Genomic DNA, 18887 nt, shown 5'->3' on the forward strand with positions numbered 1-18887 from the left:
CAACATCTTAGACAGAAACTTCCCTAAAAAGCCTTAAGTTTAAATGAGTGATTTGTTGTTTAACTTATTACAATTAAATGTAACTGATAAGAGTGTCGAAAAAAAAATTAAGAGTGGTAATTGCATTTTATAATTCAGAAGTGTATCTAAATATTAACTAATGAGGAATAATTATCTATAAAAGTTATCGTAAAAGTTGAATTTTGTCTTTTCAAAAATGGTTTTAATTGTTTAATAGTACCTTTTTTATAAAAATATTTTAATTAAAAAATGGTGAAAATATATTAATTAATAAAGTTAAAAAATTATAAAATAAAAGAATATAGCATCTTCTAGAAAAACAATCCTTTTATGGCAATCTCTTTATTTATCTTTAAATGCCAATTAATGTCATCATGTATTAGCCTGAAGGACCATTTTATTTACCTATGTTGACATTAAAAGGCCATATTGGGATCGCAAATAAACTCATTTAAGCCTGTAAATTAATGTTAGCATAGAGAGATCTTATTGTTAATCATATAGTCTAATAATCCGTATGTATCAGAAATTGAAATTGTTACAACATTTCTCTGAAAAAAATAATTTCCTTCTGCACAGTAATTAAATATATTATAATATAATACAATATGATATTGACAAATATAATTAAAATAATCACATTTAATTAAATATTATTGGATAAATAATGAATAAATACGTGTAAAAGCCTACTCCTTCAATTGTATTTTTATATTTTAAATGTACCTATATATACTTTAAAGGTGGTAAATACTTCCTTCTTCCACTATTCTACGAGACTTCTGATATTCTTGAAGCATCGATCTTATCTCCTTTCTTCTTTTGAAAAATAAATTTATGCATTCATGCCATATGCTTCCGATGCATGTGCTTTTATAACTTAAGAGGATGATCAGAGGATATTAGTTTGTAAACTATAGTTTTAGTATTCATGCACGTAGGTTATGTGATTAACATAACCAGGTACGTAAAATCCTTTTGATATCACTAATAAAAATACTTTAAGAAGAAACAAATCATTTTATAATTCTCCTCTATTTAAACCCTCCAACACCCATTATTATTTCCACCTCTCTTCACTAGCCTCACTCTCATTCTCTCTCTCTCTCTCTGTCTCTCTCATATGCATATAAAATAATGGACAAAAAACCGTGCAACTCATCCCAAGATCCTGAAGTAAGAAAGGGACCATGGACTATGGAAGAAGACTTGATCTTGATCAACTATATTGCAAATCATGGTGAAGGTGTCTGGAATTCCTTGGCCAAAGCTGCTGGTAAAATATATCATCTTTTTTTTTTAATTATATATTATGATGTATTGATTGTTCTTCAGCTCTTTTTTTTTCTTCTTATTTTCCTCCATAAACCCTAGCTAGGGTTGATACTTATTTATCATGATTGTTTTGGAGGTCTTAAACGTACGGGAAAGAGTTGCCGACTCCGGTGGCTAAACTACCTTCGTCCTGATGTTATAAGAGGGAATATTACACCTGAAGAACAACTTTTGATCATGGAACTTCATGCAAAATGGGGAAACAGGTGAATATATATGATGATGAAAACCATTACAACAGAAAAAAAAATGAAGAAGAAATTAAAAAATATATATAGAGAGAGTACTTGTATTCTGCCTACTATATGCATGGTAATTTTTGAAGAAATTAAATGGTATATTGTTTCACAAAAAAAATTAATTAATTAAATGCCACCAACTTTCTCTTTGCGGGCATTTGAAAGGTGAAATAAATTATTGGCTATCTTCTAAGTTGTAGTATTTGGTTTTGGAAAGCATAGCAAGGCAACATTATAGCTAGTACGGTCATGGAAGACTATTTGGTGGGGATCGAGAGAACTTTGTGGTTGAGATAATTCTTGGTACAACTCATGAGAGTTTTTTAAATGGCCAACAATATTCCTAATGCAAAATCTGTTTCTCTAAAAATTTTCGAGTCGTCAAAATCATTTTGATTTTATCCATATGCAAGAAATTGGAGTTTTATTAGACGGTACATGTAACTTGCATGTTCTCTCTTCCTTTCTATTCAATCTATCTAGATGCATGTCTCTAATTGCCTCGCTTTTGCTAAACTATACCACATTGAAGATGGAGCGTGAGTAGTTATGGCGTGGACCTCCTTATATGTATGGTTGGTGGGGATAGTTTAGATCTATCAAGAACATAAGAAATCAAGTGGCATCAAAGTTAAACTCCTTGATCCTCTTTGCTTTCATATTTAAAAACTTTCAATATGTTTCTTTTTAAAATTTTCTCGAATTCATTAAATTATATGCAAAATTTTTACTTTTAATTTGTTTCTAATTTTTGAGCTTCTGAGTGTCTATTATCTTTGCTCTGAAAGCTGGAGGTTGGCTGTGAAAAGAATATTTTAGCTTTGTTATAATTTGATATTAAGACCAGAACAAGATCTATGGATATTTGCACTACATACGTTTCAAGTGAATAAAAATGCAGCAACTCCTGAATCAAGTTATTTTATACAATTTATATATAATATTCATAACAATAACATGTGAATCGACTTTATTGAAGGTGCGAAAGACTACATAGATTAAGGAAAAGAAACACAGAAGAAAGCCAGAATACAAGGAATATTTTAACTCTGTTCATTCAAAAATTATACTCCAACGACCCACTTAAAAAAATTGTCATTTACTAACACTAAGAAATTATTAAGTGTTAGAATAATTTGTTAGTCTAGTCTTTATCTAACAAGAAATAAATTGTTAATATAAACTTTGAATATTTATACCAACACTTGTTATATTAATAGTATATATTCATACTTTCATTTATTGGTATAATATCGTATAAATATTTAAAAGTTTTACTAATTGTTAGATAAAATTATACCAATAAAGGTTATTCTAAAGTTTGTTAATTTGTATTTGTTAGTAAATGACACTTGTTATACAGTGTCTCTTAATTATTCGAAACAAAGATATTCAGTTGCTATAGTTCATTATACAACTGGCTATCTTATGTATCAGGAAAGTAGTTGGTAAATAGGTTTTGTACCTGGAGCAAAGAATATTTATATAAGGGAAAATTGAGAAACATAACAAGTGATATAATGTGATAAGAAGAGAGAGATAGAAAGATAAATGATCTAGAACCAAGTAATAAGCAATATTAATTAGATTATATTTTAGGCTGAGCTCATGGGAGTAGGGCATAGTGAATAGTCACATGATAGAGAAATTTCAAGGAGTTGGGATGAAATAGATCCAAACCAATACTTGCACTTTTGAGCTCTTCTTGATAAGAACGGGTGAAATAGTAGATGTGAGTGTCCTTGACTATAGACTAATATAGTACGCAGATATATTAGCCAGTTCCACCCTTGTACTTTCTCAGCCTCCAACTTCTTCCCAACCAAGAAAACAACCCCAATCATTAAGACTAAACATGAATAATCCTTCAATGAATAAGTTTTCAAATCTTATTTTTATTTATAGTATATAAAGTTTATTACCAACTTTGATAACTAGCTAGGATAGCAAAGTTAGCTACATATTTAGGACACGTGGCTCGTTTTTGAACAAAGAGAAGTGAAGCAAGTATATGAGAGTCAAGATACAAGAAAAGAAAGAAATTCATGAGGTTATATAAATGTGTATAAAATATTTCCTTGAAATTTGTATTTGTATAAAATGAAATTAAAAAAGAGACCGGGGAGAGGGGATTATGAAGAGGAATGGTATGCAAAAGAGAATTGGAGATGCTTGAATTGAATCACACTTTCTACCTTCGACTTTGCATAGAGAAATCTGATTTCGTGACCTTCGGCATCTTATAACAATAGTCTTTATATATGTGCGAGGCTAACATGCATCACTTTTATTCTTAGCCAAGGAACATGGTCTCAACCATACATGTGATCCCTATTTAATAATGGTGCAGCTACTTTTTTCTTATCAATAAAATGTGACACCCCACTGGAAGCTTTTAAGTAATATCAACTTTATGCTTTTCTCTTTCAAAAAATTTCACACGTGTTTCAGCTCGATTTCACTCTTCCTTTTTCTTTCACACACATGCACATTCTATCTTACCATCTCCTGATCAGTAGGTCCTCCATTTCAATTGCATTTTTCTTTGTGTCATTAATTAATATATACTTAACCTAATGCTTGTCATATAGGTACATATATAGTGGCATAGTGTTTATGATGGCAAACACTATCAATACACTTAAGTTTGTTTGATCCCATTGATTAATACCTTCTACAAGTTTTGGTTAAGCATCTTAAACATATAGCCAAACAAAACTAGTAATTTTCAGTCATGTGTCACTGCCTTTAACAAATAATTCAATTCATCAATGTAGGTGGTCTAAAATTGCAAAGCATCTTCCCGGAAGAACTGACAATGAGATTAAGAACTTCTGGAGGACTAGGATCCAAAAGCACATTAAGCAAGCTGAGAACTTCCAACAGCAAAGTAATTCAGAGATAAATAATCATCAAGCAAGCACTAGCCAAGTTCCGACCATGGCAAAGTCCATGGAGACATATACTCCACCCTTTTACCAAGGAAGTAATTTGGATTCATTACCAACTCACTTTCCTATAATTAATGATCAGCCAAATTGTTACACCAATGACAATAATTATTGGAGCATGGAGGATATTTGGTCTATGCAATTAATGTAAATGAAGACGCGCGCACACATACGTACATACATACACAAATGTATGTATATATACACCACACACATAATTGCTTATGTGCTTGTAGGTTAGAGTATGTTTTGTGGAATAAAACATTATTAGGTTTGTTTGTTTAATAAGTAGTCGACTATAGAAGTTTCTACTATATATCCATTCTCTTCACTATAGTAAATGAGGTGTATCCTATAAGATACGTTGATGCATAATATATTATCAGATGGAAGCATGCTCGTATTTAGTAAACCCTATTATAAATGTTGAGGACTTTGTCTCACATATGTGCAGCTTAATTAGATTAGGATTTGTGTCTTTGTCTCAAGCTCAACCTAATTAATGATGATTTGTTAATACATAATTTTTTATTTTTTTGAAAAAGACTCATTTGTACCTAGTCTTTTAATTAGCTGATGAGATAGCCAAACTAGGAAAAAAAAAAGTGTGGGAACTGAAATATTTTCCGGTATTAATATGTTATTTTTGTTTTGTTTCGAAGTTTTATGAATGAGCTCATCAATGGAGTTTTAAATTATACAGTAATCTCAAATTTCTCATTCATATAATTGGAAAGACAACCAGGCGAGTATGGATATGAACTTGCATTTACATTTTAGAAAAAGAAATTGCCCATAAACTGCCTAATTGAAGCCACAATAACATTGACACATGATCATGAAATAACAGCCACTAGCTATTTCTGTCAAAAATTCACTTCCACTTTTCCCTGTTACCCACTTTGGTGCATGGCCATGCAACATATTGGACCCCGACATGAACCTAATTCTTGGCAATGAGTTTTGTTGACGTGCCCCCTTTTGAGCTCATAGCATCTTTTTTTTTTTATTAAGCCAAAATAACACTTGAGAAGAAGTAGCAGTCAATCATAGCATCTTCTTGTTTAACAACATTTCATGACGACTTCCTTCGAGTCCTTGCTCAAAAGGAATTAAGTCAATAGAAGGTCCTATTAATGTTATCAATAATAATAATAATAATAATAATAATAATAATAATAATAATTACTATTGATTTAATGAATATTTAGCTCAACTTAATATAGTATATTAAGTCTATTTATATGATTCATTTGTCATTAATTTATTAATAAAAAAAATATTCTCAAATTTTGAAACCAACTAGTGTACCCCAACAACTTCAACTTTAGGTTTCAAGTTTCAACCCAAAGTTTCGAGAGTGACTAGAGATTTTGTCCTCGTGTACGTTCTAACATATCTTCTTATAAAGCAAATGAGGTCAATCACTTGCAGGGATTTAACGTGGAGCCTATTTCATATCAAAAGTAGCTTGCAGCATCTATTTGCCATTCATTCTATTCAATCACATGTTTCATGTTTTAAATTTATGTTCCAAATTAAAAGCCCACCTTTTAAAATTTTCCAAATCCAAGGAAAAACTCACATGTGATAGAAAAGGATCATTCACGTTGGGGGTCGGCCACTAGTGTGAGCCAGTATGAGACAAAATCATTAATAACTTTTTTTAGTGCATGCTGCACACACAATTTTACTATTTCAAAATACTATTGTTTAAAATAAAAATATTAATCATTTTTAACTAAAAAAGAGTAAGGGATAGGTATTTTGTTTATTTTTTAAATCTTAGAGATATAAGCTTTTATAAATATTTTTTTTTTAAATATTTCTATTATTAAATACTTAAACTCATTTCTAAGAACTTAAATTACAACATATATACAAACGTGCTAATTATCTAAAATAAGATGATAAATATATAGACTATTAGTTATGTAAATGAAAGTACCAAGTTTTAGGTAAAAATATAATATGTACTGATCACATTTAATAAAAAATCACCATTAGTTAATAACACGTGCAAAATAAAACATTTAATTGGAAAAAATAAATATTCTTAATATATATATATATACATATATATATATATATGTATATATATATATATATATATATATATATATATATATATATATTAATTTCTAGCAGTATTCTACAACAAAACTCTACAGATAATCGATTATCAAGTGTCGAAGTTTTAGATTGTGGAGGCGAAGGATGAACACTTGTGGGCATGCATGTGTCGATGTCGTTGACTGAAATGGATAAGGTAGATGGGTATGTGGAGGCATAAGAATGAAAGAGCAATGTTTAGCAATCTCTGAAGAACGGTAGAGTAATCAATGGTGATCGATAGTTCCCAGTGAAGTTTCAAATGAAAATATTTAGGACAAAGGTAATTTTTACAATATATTATAAATTAAGAGAGTTGAGTATTTTTATATTAATAGACAGTGCTATTAGTAATTTATTTTAAAAATGTAAATATTTTTAAATTTTTAATATATTAGAAGAATATTAACCATTAATTTAAAGAGAATATGAAAAAAAAAACTTTTATAATTAAAATTTTCAAAAAATAAAAATATTTTTCTTTTAAAACTAAATAGTCCCTTAAATTTTTATGCAGTGAAGTGTTGAGGAAGAGTTTAATTTGCCTATATTGTTATGCAAAAGAAACGTTACAAACTTTTTCCCACTAATATACTAACAATTCGTGGGTTTTTTTTATCAAATTAAAATTTTAAAAGTATAAATTAAAATATACATATTTAATTTAATAAATAAATACTATAAGTGATGTATACTTAAAATAATAAAATAAAAAATTGAAAAGAATTAGTTTGCAAATATTTAATTAGGTGATATTTGAGGAAACAATAGAAATTTAAGAATAAATAGTAAATTTTCATGTACAATAAAACATTTAATAATTGGAGAATTGTTTAAAAAGTATAAAAATAAAAGTTAAACAATAATGAAGTTACATTTCATAAAGAAAAAACACTATAAACTAAAAAATCTTGACATTAAAAAAATTACAATATAAATTAAAGATTGATTATTAGTGATTAAAAATAATAAATTCAAAAATTTTAATAAAATTTACAAAATATAGTTAAATTTTGACTTGAAAAATCAATTCCTAATTTTTTTTATCCACGTGGACGTTACTTGTGGACACAAAACTCAATCATAGATGTGGACATGTGTCCCACAATTTATGTGAAAATAGTAATACAAAAAATCACAATATAGCAATTGTAAAGGAATTATTAAGGATTTTCTTTCATTCTCACTGGCCCAATCATTGTTTTGGCCCAAAAGAAACAAGTTTGGACAAAAAGTTTTTGTCCAAAAGATCGTAAACGTTGACAAAAAAAAATCATAAACTCGTTAATTTCATTTTCTGCCTCCCCTTGTACAAAGTTATTAGTGTTAATCAGGGTCCTTATAAATCTAACTAAATCATTTTAAATCATAAAATTTCATTAAAATTTTGATAATTGATTAAATTAAACATAAAAATTTAAACAAAATAAAACTCACTTAAATTAGTTTTTTTCGGTCTGACTTTCAATTTTTATAATTAAAATTGAATCAAATCAAAACAAAATTCTTATTTATTTTATAATTTATAATCCACATATAAATAAAATTTATATTATGGTAAAATCTCAATAAGAGAATTTAAGTATATATAGTTCATTATGAATATATATATATATGAGATATAGCTTATGCGCATGAAATAAAAAAAAATCCATTGTATGTTTTGCATTTTTATTGAAGATTATTGGTGTAAGCAAAGCCTAGACATATGCTCAAGCTTTTGCTTTGATAGGCCAAATTTATCTTATATACTACTCTCATCAATGTTCTAATCTAATTTAATGGACTAAGTGAATGTTTAGACATGGTTTTTTTTAATATAAAGTTATCACATTTTTCAAAAGAAAGATGTGAAATAGTACAAATTGAATTAAAAATCATTATACAGTGATTCTACATGAATTTTTTTTTCAAATACTTTTTTAATGTATTTTTAATTTATTAATTAACCAACAAATATTTAAATAATTAGATTCATCAATTTTTTTATTTGCTAAACTCGTTCATACCATTTAACAAGGCTTCTTTTTTTTTTTTTTTTTTTACTATCTCAATTAATAAGAAAAACAATTATTTTAATGAATTGAATACACCTTTAGTTGTTGACATGATACTTAGATATAAATTTCTCTGGCTCCATTCATTATCTACAACTATTGGTTAAGAGAACACTTCCATTGATTGGGATTACATGTTCATTGGCATTGGATTTTGCATTCAAAATCGTCCAAATTAACGTCTTTGGTTTGTTTCTATATATTTTTTTTTTTCAGAAGCAAATAACACCTTTTGATTATCTACCATAAAATACGAAAGACATGCAATGCTGTTTATATTTGGACAGATAAAATTCATTTAATAAAAGTTTAAAATTACTTTGTTATAAAATCAAAATGTTAATAGTTCAAAAGTATAAAGTTTATAGATGAAAGTTTTCAAAATTCAATCATCTGGGCATTTGGTCTAGTGGTATGATTCTCGCTTTGGGTGCGAGAGGTCCCGAGTTCGATTCTCGGAATGCCCCATCTTAATTATAATTATTTTAATAATGACTTTATTTTTTAAAAAATATTTTTCATTAAAATACCAAAAATAAAATAAAAATAATGCTATGGCAACAACCAGTGTTTCAAGTTGAAACTTGCTTTGAAAACACACGTGACAAGTGGGTACTTGCTAGAGCATTCTATTGATATTTGATTTTGAAATTAATGTTATTTAATTGTTATGTTCCCGAGTCATTAATGAGGAAGTTGATTAGTCTTCCGCGTGTACTACAGCACTTTTATAAAAAAAAATGATAATTTATAAAAATCATGTAATCTGATTACTAATATTGTGTGATATATTAAAAATTTATAATTTATAATATATATATATATATATATATATATAATTATGAGTAGTTAAAATTATATGGTCTTATACTGAAGTAAAATTACTTTTAATTCAACTATTTGAGTGTTAAAAAATTTACTTGTATATATAAATTGCTTAAAGTTAAGTTAATTTATACCAAAAATAATAACTTATGGGTAAAATATGCTTTTAATCTCCATTCGTGACATTAATTTTCAGTTTAGTCATATGTGACAAGATTTATAATTTACTGTTTGTGTGTGTAACTTTTTTATAACCTCATAATTTTTGTTAATTTGATCATTATATTTTAATTTTAACACATGTTAAATTTAACAGTATAAATTTTAATAGACAGTATAAACAATAAAAAAAAAACAACCACGAAATCGAGAAGTATTAATACTTCTCGTGCACAAAATAAATAAAGAAACACAGAAATAAAATTATTAAAGATTGAGCTCAAGAACCATACAAGAGAGGAGAAATTCCATAGTATTTTAAATTATTATTTATTAATTAAAATATATTAAAAATTATGTTTGATTTTATAATTTTTACTCATAATTTTTTATAGTTTTATAATTTTTTTATTTTAATTAAAAACTTAAAATATATTTAAAAAATTGTTAAAATATATTTTTAGATGAAAATTGAAAAGATGGCGTGAAAGTAAAGCGTGTAGATCAGAATGTGCAGTATTAGTTAATCTGTGTATCTCTGAACATCAAATGGAAATATCGGAGACAATCTCATTTCCCATTCCACCGCCCTATCTACACAATAATGGAATGGAAAGTACCCATTCAACCATCTCCTCGGTATTTTCAAACACACATTTCTAAATTATTATTATTTTTTAACTTAATTAATACTACTTCAAATCTTATCTTATTTTATAAAAAGAGACTGATTCATTTAATGTATAGCATATAAATTTAATTATTTACTATTACGAGCATTTTTAAAATAAAATATCAATTTATATTTTATAACTATTTCTTTTTGTTATTTCTTGAGCAGTATATAATAAGATGACAATGTTTACATATATATATATATATATATATATAATATAAACAATAATATTCCAGTTACATTCTTCTTCCTCTTTCAGTCTTCTTTCTGATCACATGTTCTCATGTCAATGGTTTCAAGAATTGGTTCAAGTTGAGATGGTGCATAAATATTAAGCTTCCTAGGTTACCCTCTCATCCTTCTGGTACTCTCTTTCCTCTTTACATTTATAGTTATTAAATATTTATAATATAGTATACCTGGGGTTTGTCTTAGAAAATAAAACATTTTCCATTAGTGAGGAATGTTCCAAGTCCCCATTTTGAGTTATATTCACTCTTTCATTTCATGGAATCAAAACCCCTAGAAATGTGTTGATTTTATTTTATTTTGTGGAATAGGTTGTTTTCTCAAGAAAAAAATTGATATTTTTAAAATGGGCATGGTTGAAACTGCATCCAAGGCATCATTTGGGGGTTCATCTCCGAGTGACAATATGGTTCAAGGTTCAGAGCTGGAGAACGAGCATAGGGAAGGTCTTGGTGGGGTTCCTGAAAATGACGATGGATTTTCTAGCCTTGGAAATCATGGTTTGAGTGATGATGGGGCTGTTGAAGCTGTTAAGAGTAGTGTCATAGAGAAACAGGTTTTTGTTCTGAGGGAAAATGATTGTCAAGTTTTAGCTGATTCTGAGATGAATGCTGTAAGCATGGCGTTTTCTAGTGGTGATACTGAGAAGTTGGAGTGTGTTTTTGCTTCTGAAAGTGAGAGGAGAGTAGCAGAAGCTGTTGTTTTGAGGGTGGATGGTTTGGTAGGGAAGAAAAGTGAGGAAGGAGAAAAAGATAAAGATTGTGATGTGAATGTTGTGGCTACTGTACAGGTTCCAATTGCCGATACAAATGAGAATATGGATGTAGAAGTGAAGGAGTTAAGCAATGAAGGGTATGGTTTTGCTGTTGGTGATTTTGTTTGGGGTGAAATTAAGAGTCATCATTGGTGGCCTGGCCGGGTTTATGACCCATCTGATGCATCACACCTTACCTTGAAGAACAATAGACTCCTTGTTGCTTACTTTGGGGATGAAAACTATGCGTGGTGCCATCCGTCACAATTAAAGCATTTTGAGGAGAACTTTGATGATATGGTTAAGCGGAGTAGGTCTGTAGCTTTTGTCAATGCTGTGCAAGAAGCTGTAAATGAATTTGGAAGGCTTCTGTATGTAAACATGAGTTGTTCACTTAAGTCCTCTCCCCCAATGGCGAAAAATTCTGGAATCAAGGAAGGTGTTCTTGTGGCTGAAAATGACATAGGAAGACTTCTAGATGTTTCAGTTGATCCAGCTGAATTACTTTCTCGAGTGAAACAAATTGCAAAAATTATTGATATTGCTAGTATTCTGGAGCTGGAAATATTGAAGGCTCAGCTTTCAGCCTTTTATTTATCAAAAGGGGGGTATAAGTTGCCTGATTATGTGGATCCCAAGCCGATTCCTGGATTTGAAGATAGTCTAATGGTTGAAACAGTTGATGTAGGTAACAGTAAGAGTTCGGTGAAAGCACCCGGCCAAGGGCCATTTGAAGAGGACTACTCTACTTTGTTAGTGAGCTCAACATCTGGTGAATTGTGTCATTCTCCATTGCTTTTAGCGAATGGAATAAACCATAGAAGAAAGCAGAAAAGCATTGCTGAAATTATGGGGGAGAACATAGATGTTCATGTCAAAAATATAGAGGGATATGCAGCTGATCAAATGGTGGATGCAGTTGGGTCAAGCAGTAGAAAAAAGAGAAAAGATAGTGAGAAGAATGCAATGGCATCTGAATCAGTTCAGATGAAAATGTTGCTTCAAGACACTCATAGAAATGTGTCAAGTGCTGAAAATGATGGCATTGGGGGCAAGGAAAACATTAACATTGGCACATCGATGTATTTAAAAGAGAAGAAAGAAGGTTTTGGCTATGAAAACAATAGCAATGAGAGCAAAAAGGAAACTGATGAAGGGGGAACTGAAGGACGAAATGAAAAGGGTTATTTGTCTAGAGAAAGGAAGAAAAGCAAGTACTTGTCACCTCCTTTCACCACTTCGATCAGCGGGGTAATGAAGGGATACGTAGAACAAGAATCCCTTAAAGTATCCGGCAAAGCTAGACCGCCACAAGGAACGGCCAGGGCTGCTGGCAAGCTTTCCCCTACTATTTTGAAGTGTAACGGTGAGACATTTCAAGAGAATTTCTCCAAGGAAGTTGAGAAGGAGTGGAAGCTTTGTAATAGCTCTAATTACCAAAAACAAGATGATGAGAAAAAGACCATTGATCCAAAGAAAATCCAAGCTCCTGTGGGAGAAGTTCTGTCTCAAGTCCACTATGCAGCTATTAGTCCATTAATTCCTTGGGAAAGCACTTCTCTTGATCAAGTTGTGGACTTCATTTCTGTCTTTAGAAGTTCATTATGTTGCCAAGGATCATTATGCCAAGCATACAAGAAACAGCAACCTGGAAGGAAGAGAAAGAAAGCAGAATCTGAACATGCAATGTTGAGGAAAGATCAAAGCCAATCTGATCGTATATCACCCAATCTAGATTCTCAGCCAACAAAGAGAAGAAAGGAAACAATTGCAGGCATTTCAAAAGTAAAGAGAGTTCCTGAAACTAACATTGGTAATAAGGGAACTGATGAAAATGCTCAAGGTGCTGTTCTTTTTGTTTCATTTTGGCCAGGGTCCTCTCTGCCCTCAAAACCGGATCTCATCACAATTTATAGTAAATTTGGAGACCTAAATGAAGCAGAAACAGACATGTTCCGTACAAATTTCACTGCTCGGGTGTCCTTCCTAAGAACTCGTGATGCTGAAAAGGCATTAAACCACTCACAAAACAATAACCCTTTTGAATCTTCTGATGTCACTTTTCAGCTCCAGTATGTCTCTGATGGATCAAAGTCTGCACAACATGGTGAAAGATCAAAGTCTAAACCTTTGCCAGCCAAGAAGGAAGACACCACCCCATCTGTTCCCCTGTCACATGGTAGTGAAGCATCAAAATTGATCTTCATAAAACAGAAACTCCAAGGCCTGACTTCAATGTTAGCATCATCAGGTGACAAATCTCATGATATGTTGACAAAATTGGAGAGCGAGATGAAAGCCCTTCTGGAGGATGTGAACAAAATGGTTGAATCTTCATCATAGATCGATCACACGTAGGAAACTAGTAATTATGTAACAATGATTAGGGTAGGTTTAGTGATGATATGCAATTAACTTTTTGTGATCTGTCATTATCTGAGGCTCTTTTTGTTTGACTCTGTATGCCTACCTTTATTTATTAGATAAATCACTCGGTGTAGTGTGATGGGGTCAAGATTTTTGGTTTCGTGTCCATGATATGCACACGTTCCATGCATCTCTCTAGTTTTAATATATCTCAACATTTTTCTAGATTATTTAATCTCTTCGTGGTGGTAATATGCAAACAACTCATAAGGATAAAGTATATTATTCTTTCCCTTTTTGGGTTGAAATTAACACCTGATGGCGATTGCTTGGATAAAGAGATACTTGCGTTTTTTATTTTATTTTAAAAAAAAGTGACATGCCTTTTGTAGTTGGCTTAAGGTTTAATGGACAATAAAATGGATGGAATGAAATTAAAAATATGAAGCTAACTTTGTGCAATGCCTTTAATAAACATCTTTGGTGAATCTGTGTAGATTGTAACACGTTATGAACTGTGTTGGCGCTTGGCAGAAGCTTTGGGATGTTCTGATGATATTCAATAATGGAAATTTGTCACATATTTAGCCAAGGTTATGAAACCAAGCCATCGTCTTCATATTTAATATCAGAAACAAATGTTTAATTAAGTCGTCTACACTATTCATGATTTGCCCGTAATCCATTTATCTTTGGGTTGAGGACAGACCCCTCAGCTATTCCTTCCATTCTATTCTGAGAATATGAAGCCAAAACTGGCTGACATGCTTACACAAAACACCAAAAGGGAAACATAATAATAATAATAATAATAATAATAATGTGATATTGTCCGTACCGTGCAAAATATTTTGGCAATGCAAGATACTGCAATTCATTCATCGAATACATCACATTGAAGGATAAGGATGTCATATTACATCATCAAACTCTCATACTCACAAACAACATTGGCATAAGCAGATAGCTTTGTACACTAAAAGAAATTAATATATCTTGAAAATACAGACTGAGGATTGAAGGAACAAAGGCGAGAAAGTACCAAAAGTTGAAAATCTCCACATATTTTCTTAAATGATATTCAATTATTGTTTTTCTTTTAACTAGATAAGCATAGGTAATCTATCTTCAATATTTGGTGCCTAACAAAATATCAGTCATCAACAGGGTCCTGAGGAGTTTCATCTGCGTTGCGTTTGATAGTAATAACAGGACATTCAGCATGCTTCCAACAAAATTCACTCACAGTGCCAACAAACACCCTGCAGAACACGTTCACTACAATTACTTAGTAAAATATCTCATACAAAATTAAATTCTGGGAGAGTAAATGCACTCTCAACATTTCATGAAAAACAAAACAATTTATAAAAGAACAGTTTTGTTAACCTCACCACTCATTACTAAGTTTAAGCAACTAATACTAGTAAACTTTTATCCGAAAACAAAACATTTATTAAACTCGTGTATCTCCAATGTAATAAATATATTTTTTTCAACAAAAATTTACTAATTTCAGAAGCTTAAGTTAGCAAAACTGATAAATGAAAAAGAGATCACAAACATACTTTTGGAAAGGGCCAAGACCTCGGCTACCCACAACCAGAAGATCAGGCCTTAACCGTTTCACCTCATGACATATTACTTCTTTGGGATCACCCTGCATTATCTTTGCTTGACATGCCACCTACAGATATACATATATACATATATATATATCAACATTAACCTAATTGAGAAAAGCGCTATAAAAACAAATTATTGGGGTGACAGAGAAAGAAAAAATTAAAAACCCATTTCATTTACCATTTAACAAGAATGAAGATAATGGCTAGAGCATAAACAAAAAGTTGAGCAGATAAATCATTACCCCAATTTCATGACACCTATTGACGAAGTATTCCAGCAGATGAATCCCTCTAATTCTATCCCTCTGCTTCATGTTCTTAAAATCTTCAGGTGATGCATAGATACTATCCATGTCATCAAAACCTATCAGAAACAATAAATGAGCACAAATAGATTCTACATGGTTTTTTTCACTTTGCTTATTATAACATAAATCCCTCACTACATCATTATCAGCTGCAAATTCAAATATCCCTTTACATTCTTACACCTCTCCATCATCTTGTAAACTAAATAATAAATTAAAACATTTAATAAAACATGACATGACCAATCACCCAATGAAGTAATTTTATTTTTTTCACAAATTACACTTTAAAAAAATACATCTAAAAAAGAACCATCGTTTCATGAAATAACATCAACATGTGCATACTTATAAAACTCATTTAACTAATTTCCCTCTTATAGGAACAATAAAATCGAAAATTCGTTCAATTAGTAAAAAAATAACAATAAATGAAAAAGAAATTGAGAGAGAAAAAGAACCATCTTCATCAGGAACTTGAACGTGAAGAAAGAGAAGACTGAAGGAAGAGACGTTGCTACGAACGATCTTGTTAATGGTCCATTCAAAAGCCCCTTTGCTGCTAATTGAAGGGTTCGGATAACCCTTCATGCTCGACTCGTTCACGGCCACCATTATCCGAGTCACCTCTTCGGCCATCACTAACACACCGAGTCAACTCAATTCAATTCCAACGAGTCACTTCGCTCTTCCTTTTCTTTGACCTCTTTGCTTTATATTGATAGAGCAAAGAGATTCGAGTGATTTTAGCACAAACGCGTACGATAGTATCGTCTCCATCCCTTTGCTAAACTGCGCACTGAACCGCCACGTCGATCACAGTGTTGTCGTTTTCCCATAAACTAGCGGACCGAAACATCGAGAACGGGAACAAAGCAATATCGAATTTTTTTTATTTTTTATTTTATTTTTGGCACTGTCGTTTACTTCATCACAATATTTTAATGAAAAATTATATATTTTTCCTTTATAGCTGAAGCCTGAAACTTATCCTAATTTACATAAATTAAATTTTTTTATCATTAGTTCTGGTCGTATTTATAAAAAATAAATATATAATTCATTAAATTAATAAAAAAATTAATATATAATAAAATTATATTTTATTTTGAAAATACTTATAGTATTAATTAATGTTTTATATATCAAATAAATAAATAAAATTGTGCCCACCATTGATTAAAAAATGAGTTCAAGTTAGCATGGTTTAATTCAAATTAATAACAACTATAATCATATTTTGTCATTTAACACATGTTCTTATTTAAGGAGTCGAATGTCATATTAAAATTATGCTAATTATAAACTTCTCTGCTGAGAAGGGAAAGGAGAGGAAAAGTGGTAATTGAAAAGTATGCTATGAAGAAGTGTTTAATATTTTATTACAAATATGTAATGAAATATTCTAATTGAAAGGAATAGCATTTTAAGCTTTTATAAGAAAATAATTATACACGAAAACTAAAAAGATTTGAAATGGTAAGAAAATTTTTACTTCTTTAAAATATAGAAAAATATGTCAAAAATATAACATTTTCATTTTTTTTAATTTATACTATATGTAAGAATCGAGATAAAAGTTTAACTGTTGTTTAATGAATTTTAACAACTTTAAAGGGCAGCAAATAATTATTTTTTATTTTTCTTTTAAATTCTTTGTTTAATTGAATTTATTTTAAAAAATATTTAATGTTAATAATTTCTTTTAAAAAATTATAAACTTTTCAGTATTACATTTTCTAGACCCCCAAAAATAAAAAGTTTGATATGTTTATAAGCTATGATTGAACGTATTCCCTTACGTATTCATAAATGTAATGATGTAATCTAACTAAGTGTATTAAGTCAGTCGGCAAGACCTTTGCGTGTAACATTTGAAGAATAATTTTTTTTTTCATATATTTTCTTAATTATCGAAAAACAATTCAATATTTTATATTTTGAAGATAATAAATATATATTTTATTTTATATTTAATTTATAAAATAAAAAAATATTAGAAAGATAAATAAGAGATATAACAAAAGTTTATATTTGTGTTTATAATTAGCATAATTTTAATATATTTTAAGAGATATAAAAAATTATAATTTTTTATCTTCTATGTTTATAATTTCTCCAAATTATTCAATAAATGTTAAATAATAATTATGTTTTTATATTTGTGTAATTTTACTTTTATATAATGAAAAATATAAGAATAATATTTGTGTGATTCAATAAGGAGCATTCATTTAAAAAAAAAACACAACTCTTTAGGGAATGCTTTTGTGTTTTTTGGGTCATCCTTGGAACTTTCCTTAAGAAATTGAGATGGTAACTTATGGTTTTGGGTCAAGACTATGGTGAGATTTGAATTGAGTGAAAAGCTTAATACTATGTGGGGTTCACACACAATGACATTATTGAAGTTGAAGGACAATTTTTCATGGGCCCAATAACAGAACATGAGTTTTGGGTTGTCTTGTGATGGACCAAACATTTTTCTGCCCTTTACTGTACATCACTTTGACAAGGTGCATCCTTGACTCAGAATCTGGGACACCCTATTTTCCATTTTGAGTACTAGACAAACAAAGTATGTCCCTCTTCATATAAATGGTAGTACCTTACCCTGTTATGTTACTTATTTTACCATGTTGCCCCCAATAATGCAACACTTTGCTTTATGAGCTTTATCAGCCATGGAGATGGAATCATTTCTTCATTTCAAAATTAACTTTTGAAAGAGAAAAGGAAAACAAATTAATCTTATTTCACTCTTGTAATTTGTTGCCATTATCTCTAACATTACTAAACCTTTAACTCTCTAAGATTAGCATGGGAAAAACATTGAAAAGGAAGTGGGAATATCCTCTCTGATCCCTGATTGATAACATATCAAAACATCATATACACTATTTTGTACCTTAATTTTGATTTCATATACTTTTTTAGTACTATTATCTCTTCTTTTTTTTGTCTTTTTTTTTATATCACAATTTTCACTTCTCTTTTTTTAATCCCTCACTATAAATACATATTTTGTGGGTATAAAAATAATTATATAATAAATTAATTTTCAGTGATTCAAATAATAAGATCCATTTCTTCTTATCAGATAAAATCTTTTTATCTTTTTTCTATATCTTACTTGATATGTACATCTCGTGAGAATACACTAATCATTTTCATTTATTGATTATAGATAAGCCACATAAAATTAG

General features: G+C 29.8%; 3 protein-coding genes and 1 non-coding gene across 4 annotated transcripts; 3 read left to right on the forward strand and 1 right to left on the reverse strand.

Annotated features, from left to right (window-relative positions):
- The first annotated feature begins 1158 nt into the window (after positions 1-1158).
- On the forward strand, positions 1159-4697 carry LOC113867578 (myb-related protein 340-like). Its single transcript, XM_027502972.1, has 3 exons — positions 1159-1297; positions 1433-1562; positions 4373-4697. Exons 1-3 carry the CDS (start codon positions 1159-1161, stop codon positions 4695-4697), a joined length of 594 nt encoding a protein of 197 aa, XP_027358773.1.
- Positions 4698-9110: 4413 nt separating this feature from the next.
- On the forward strand, positions 9111-9182 carry TRNAP-UGG. Its single transcript has one exon. It is a non-coding gene; the product is annotated as a tRNA-Pro (tRNA).
- A 1437-nt stretch (positions 9183-10619) lies between these two features.
- LOC113867755 (serine/threonine-protein kinase ATM) lies at positions 10620-14036 on the forward strand. The gene is made up of 2 exons (XM_027503207.1): positions 10620-10739; positions 10936-14036. The coding sequence occupies exon 2, from the start codon at positions 10971-10973 to the stop codon at positions 13719-13721; it is 2751 nt and encodes a 916-aa protein (XP_027359008.1). The 5' UTR covers positions 10620-10739; positions 10936-10970; the 3' UTR covers positions 13722-14036.
- A 499-nt stretch (positions 14037-14535) lies between these two features.
- On the reverse strand, positions 14536-16394 carry LOC113867849 (universal stress protein A-like protein). The gene is made up of 4 exons (XM_027503345.1): positions 16143-16394; positions 15616-15737; positions 15314-15432; positions 14536-15007 (listed from the first exon to the last, which is right to left on the reverse strand). Exons 1-4 carry the CDS (start codon positions 16318-16320, stop codon positions 14899-14901), a joined length of 528 nt encoding a protein of 175 aa, XP_027359146.1. The 5' UTR covers positions 16321-16394; the 3' UTR covers positions 14536-14898.
- Positions 16395-18887: the final 2493 nt, after the last annotated feature.

This window comes from Abrus precatorius, unplaced genomic scaffold, assembly GCF_003935025.1.
Source record: "Abrus precatorius isolate BTA unplaced genomic scaffold, Abrus_2018 Scaffold5, whole genome shotgun sequence".
In the NCBI taxonomy this organism is placed as follows: domain Eukaryota; kingdom Viridiplantae; phylum Streptophyta; class Magnoliopsida; order Fabales; family Fabaceae; genus Abrus; species Abrus precatorius.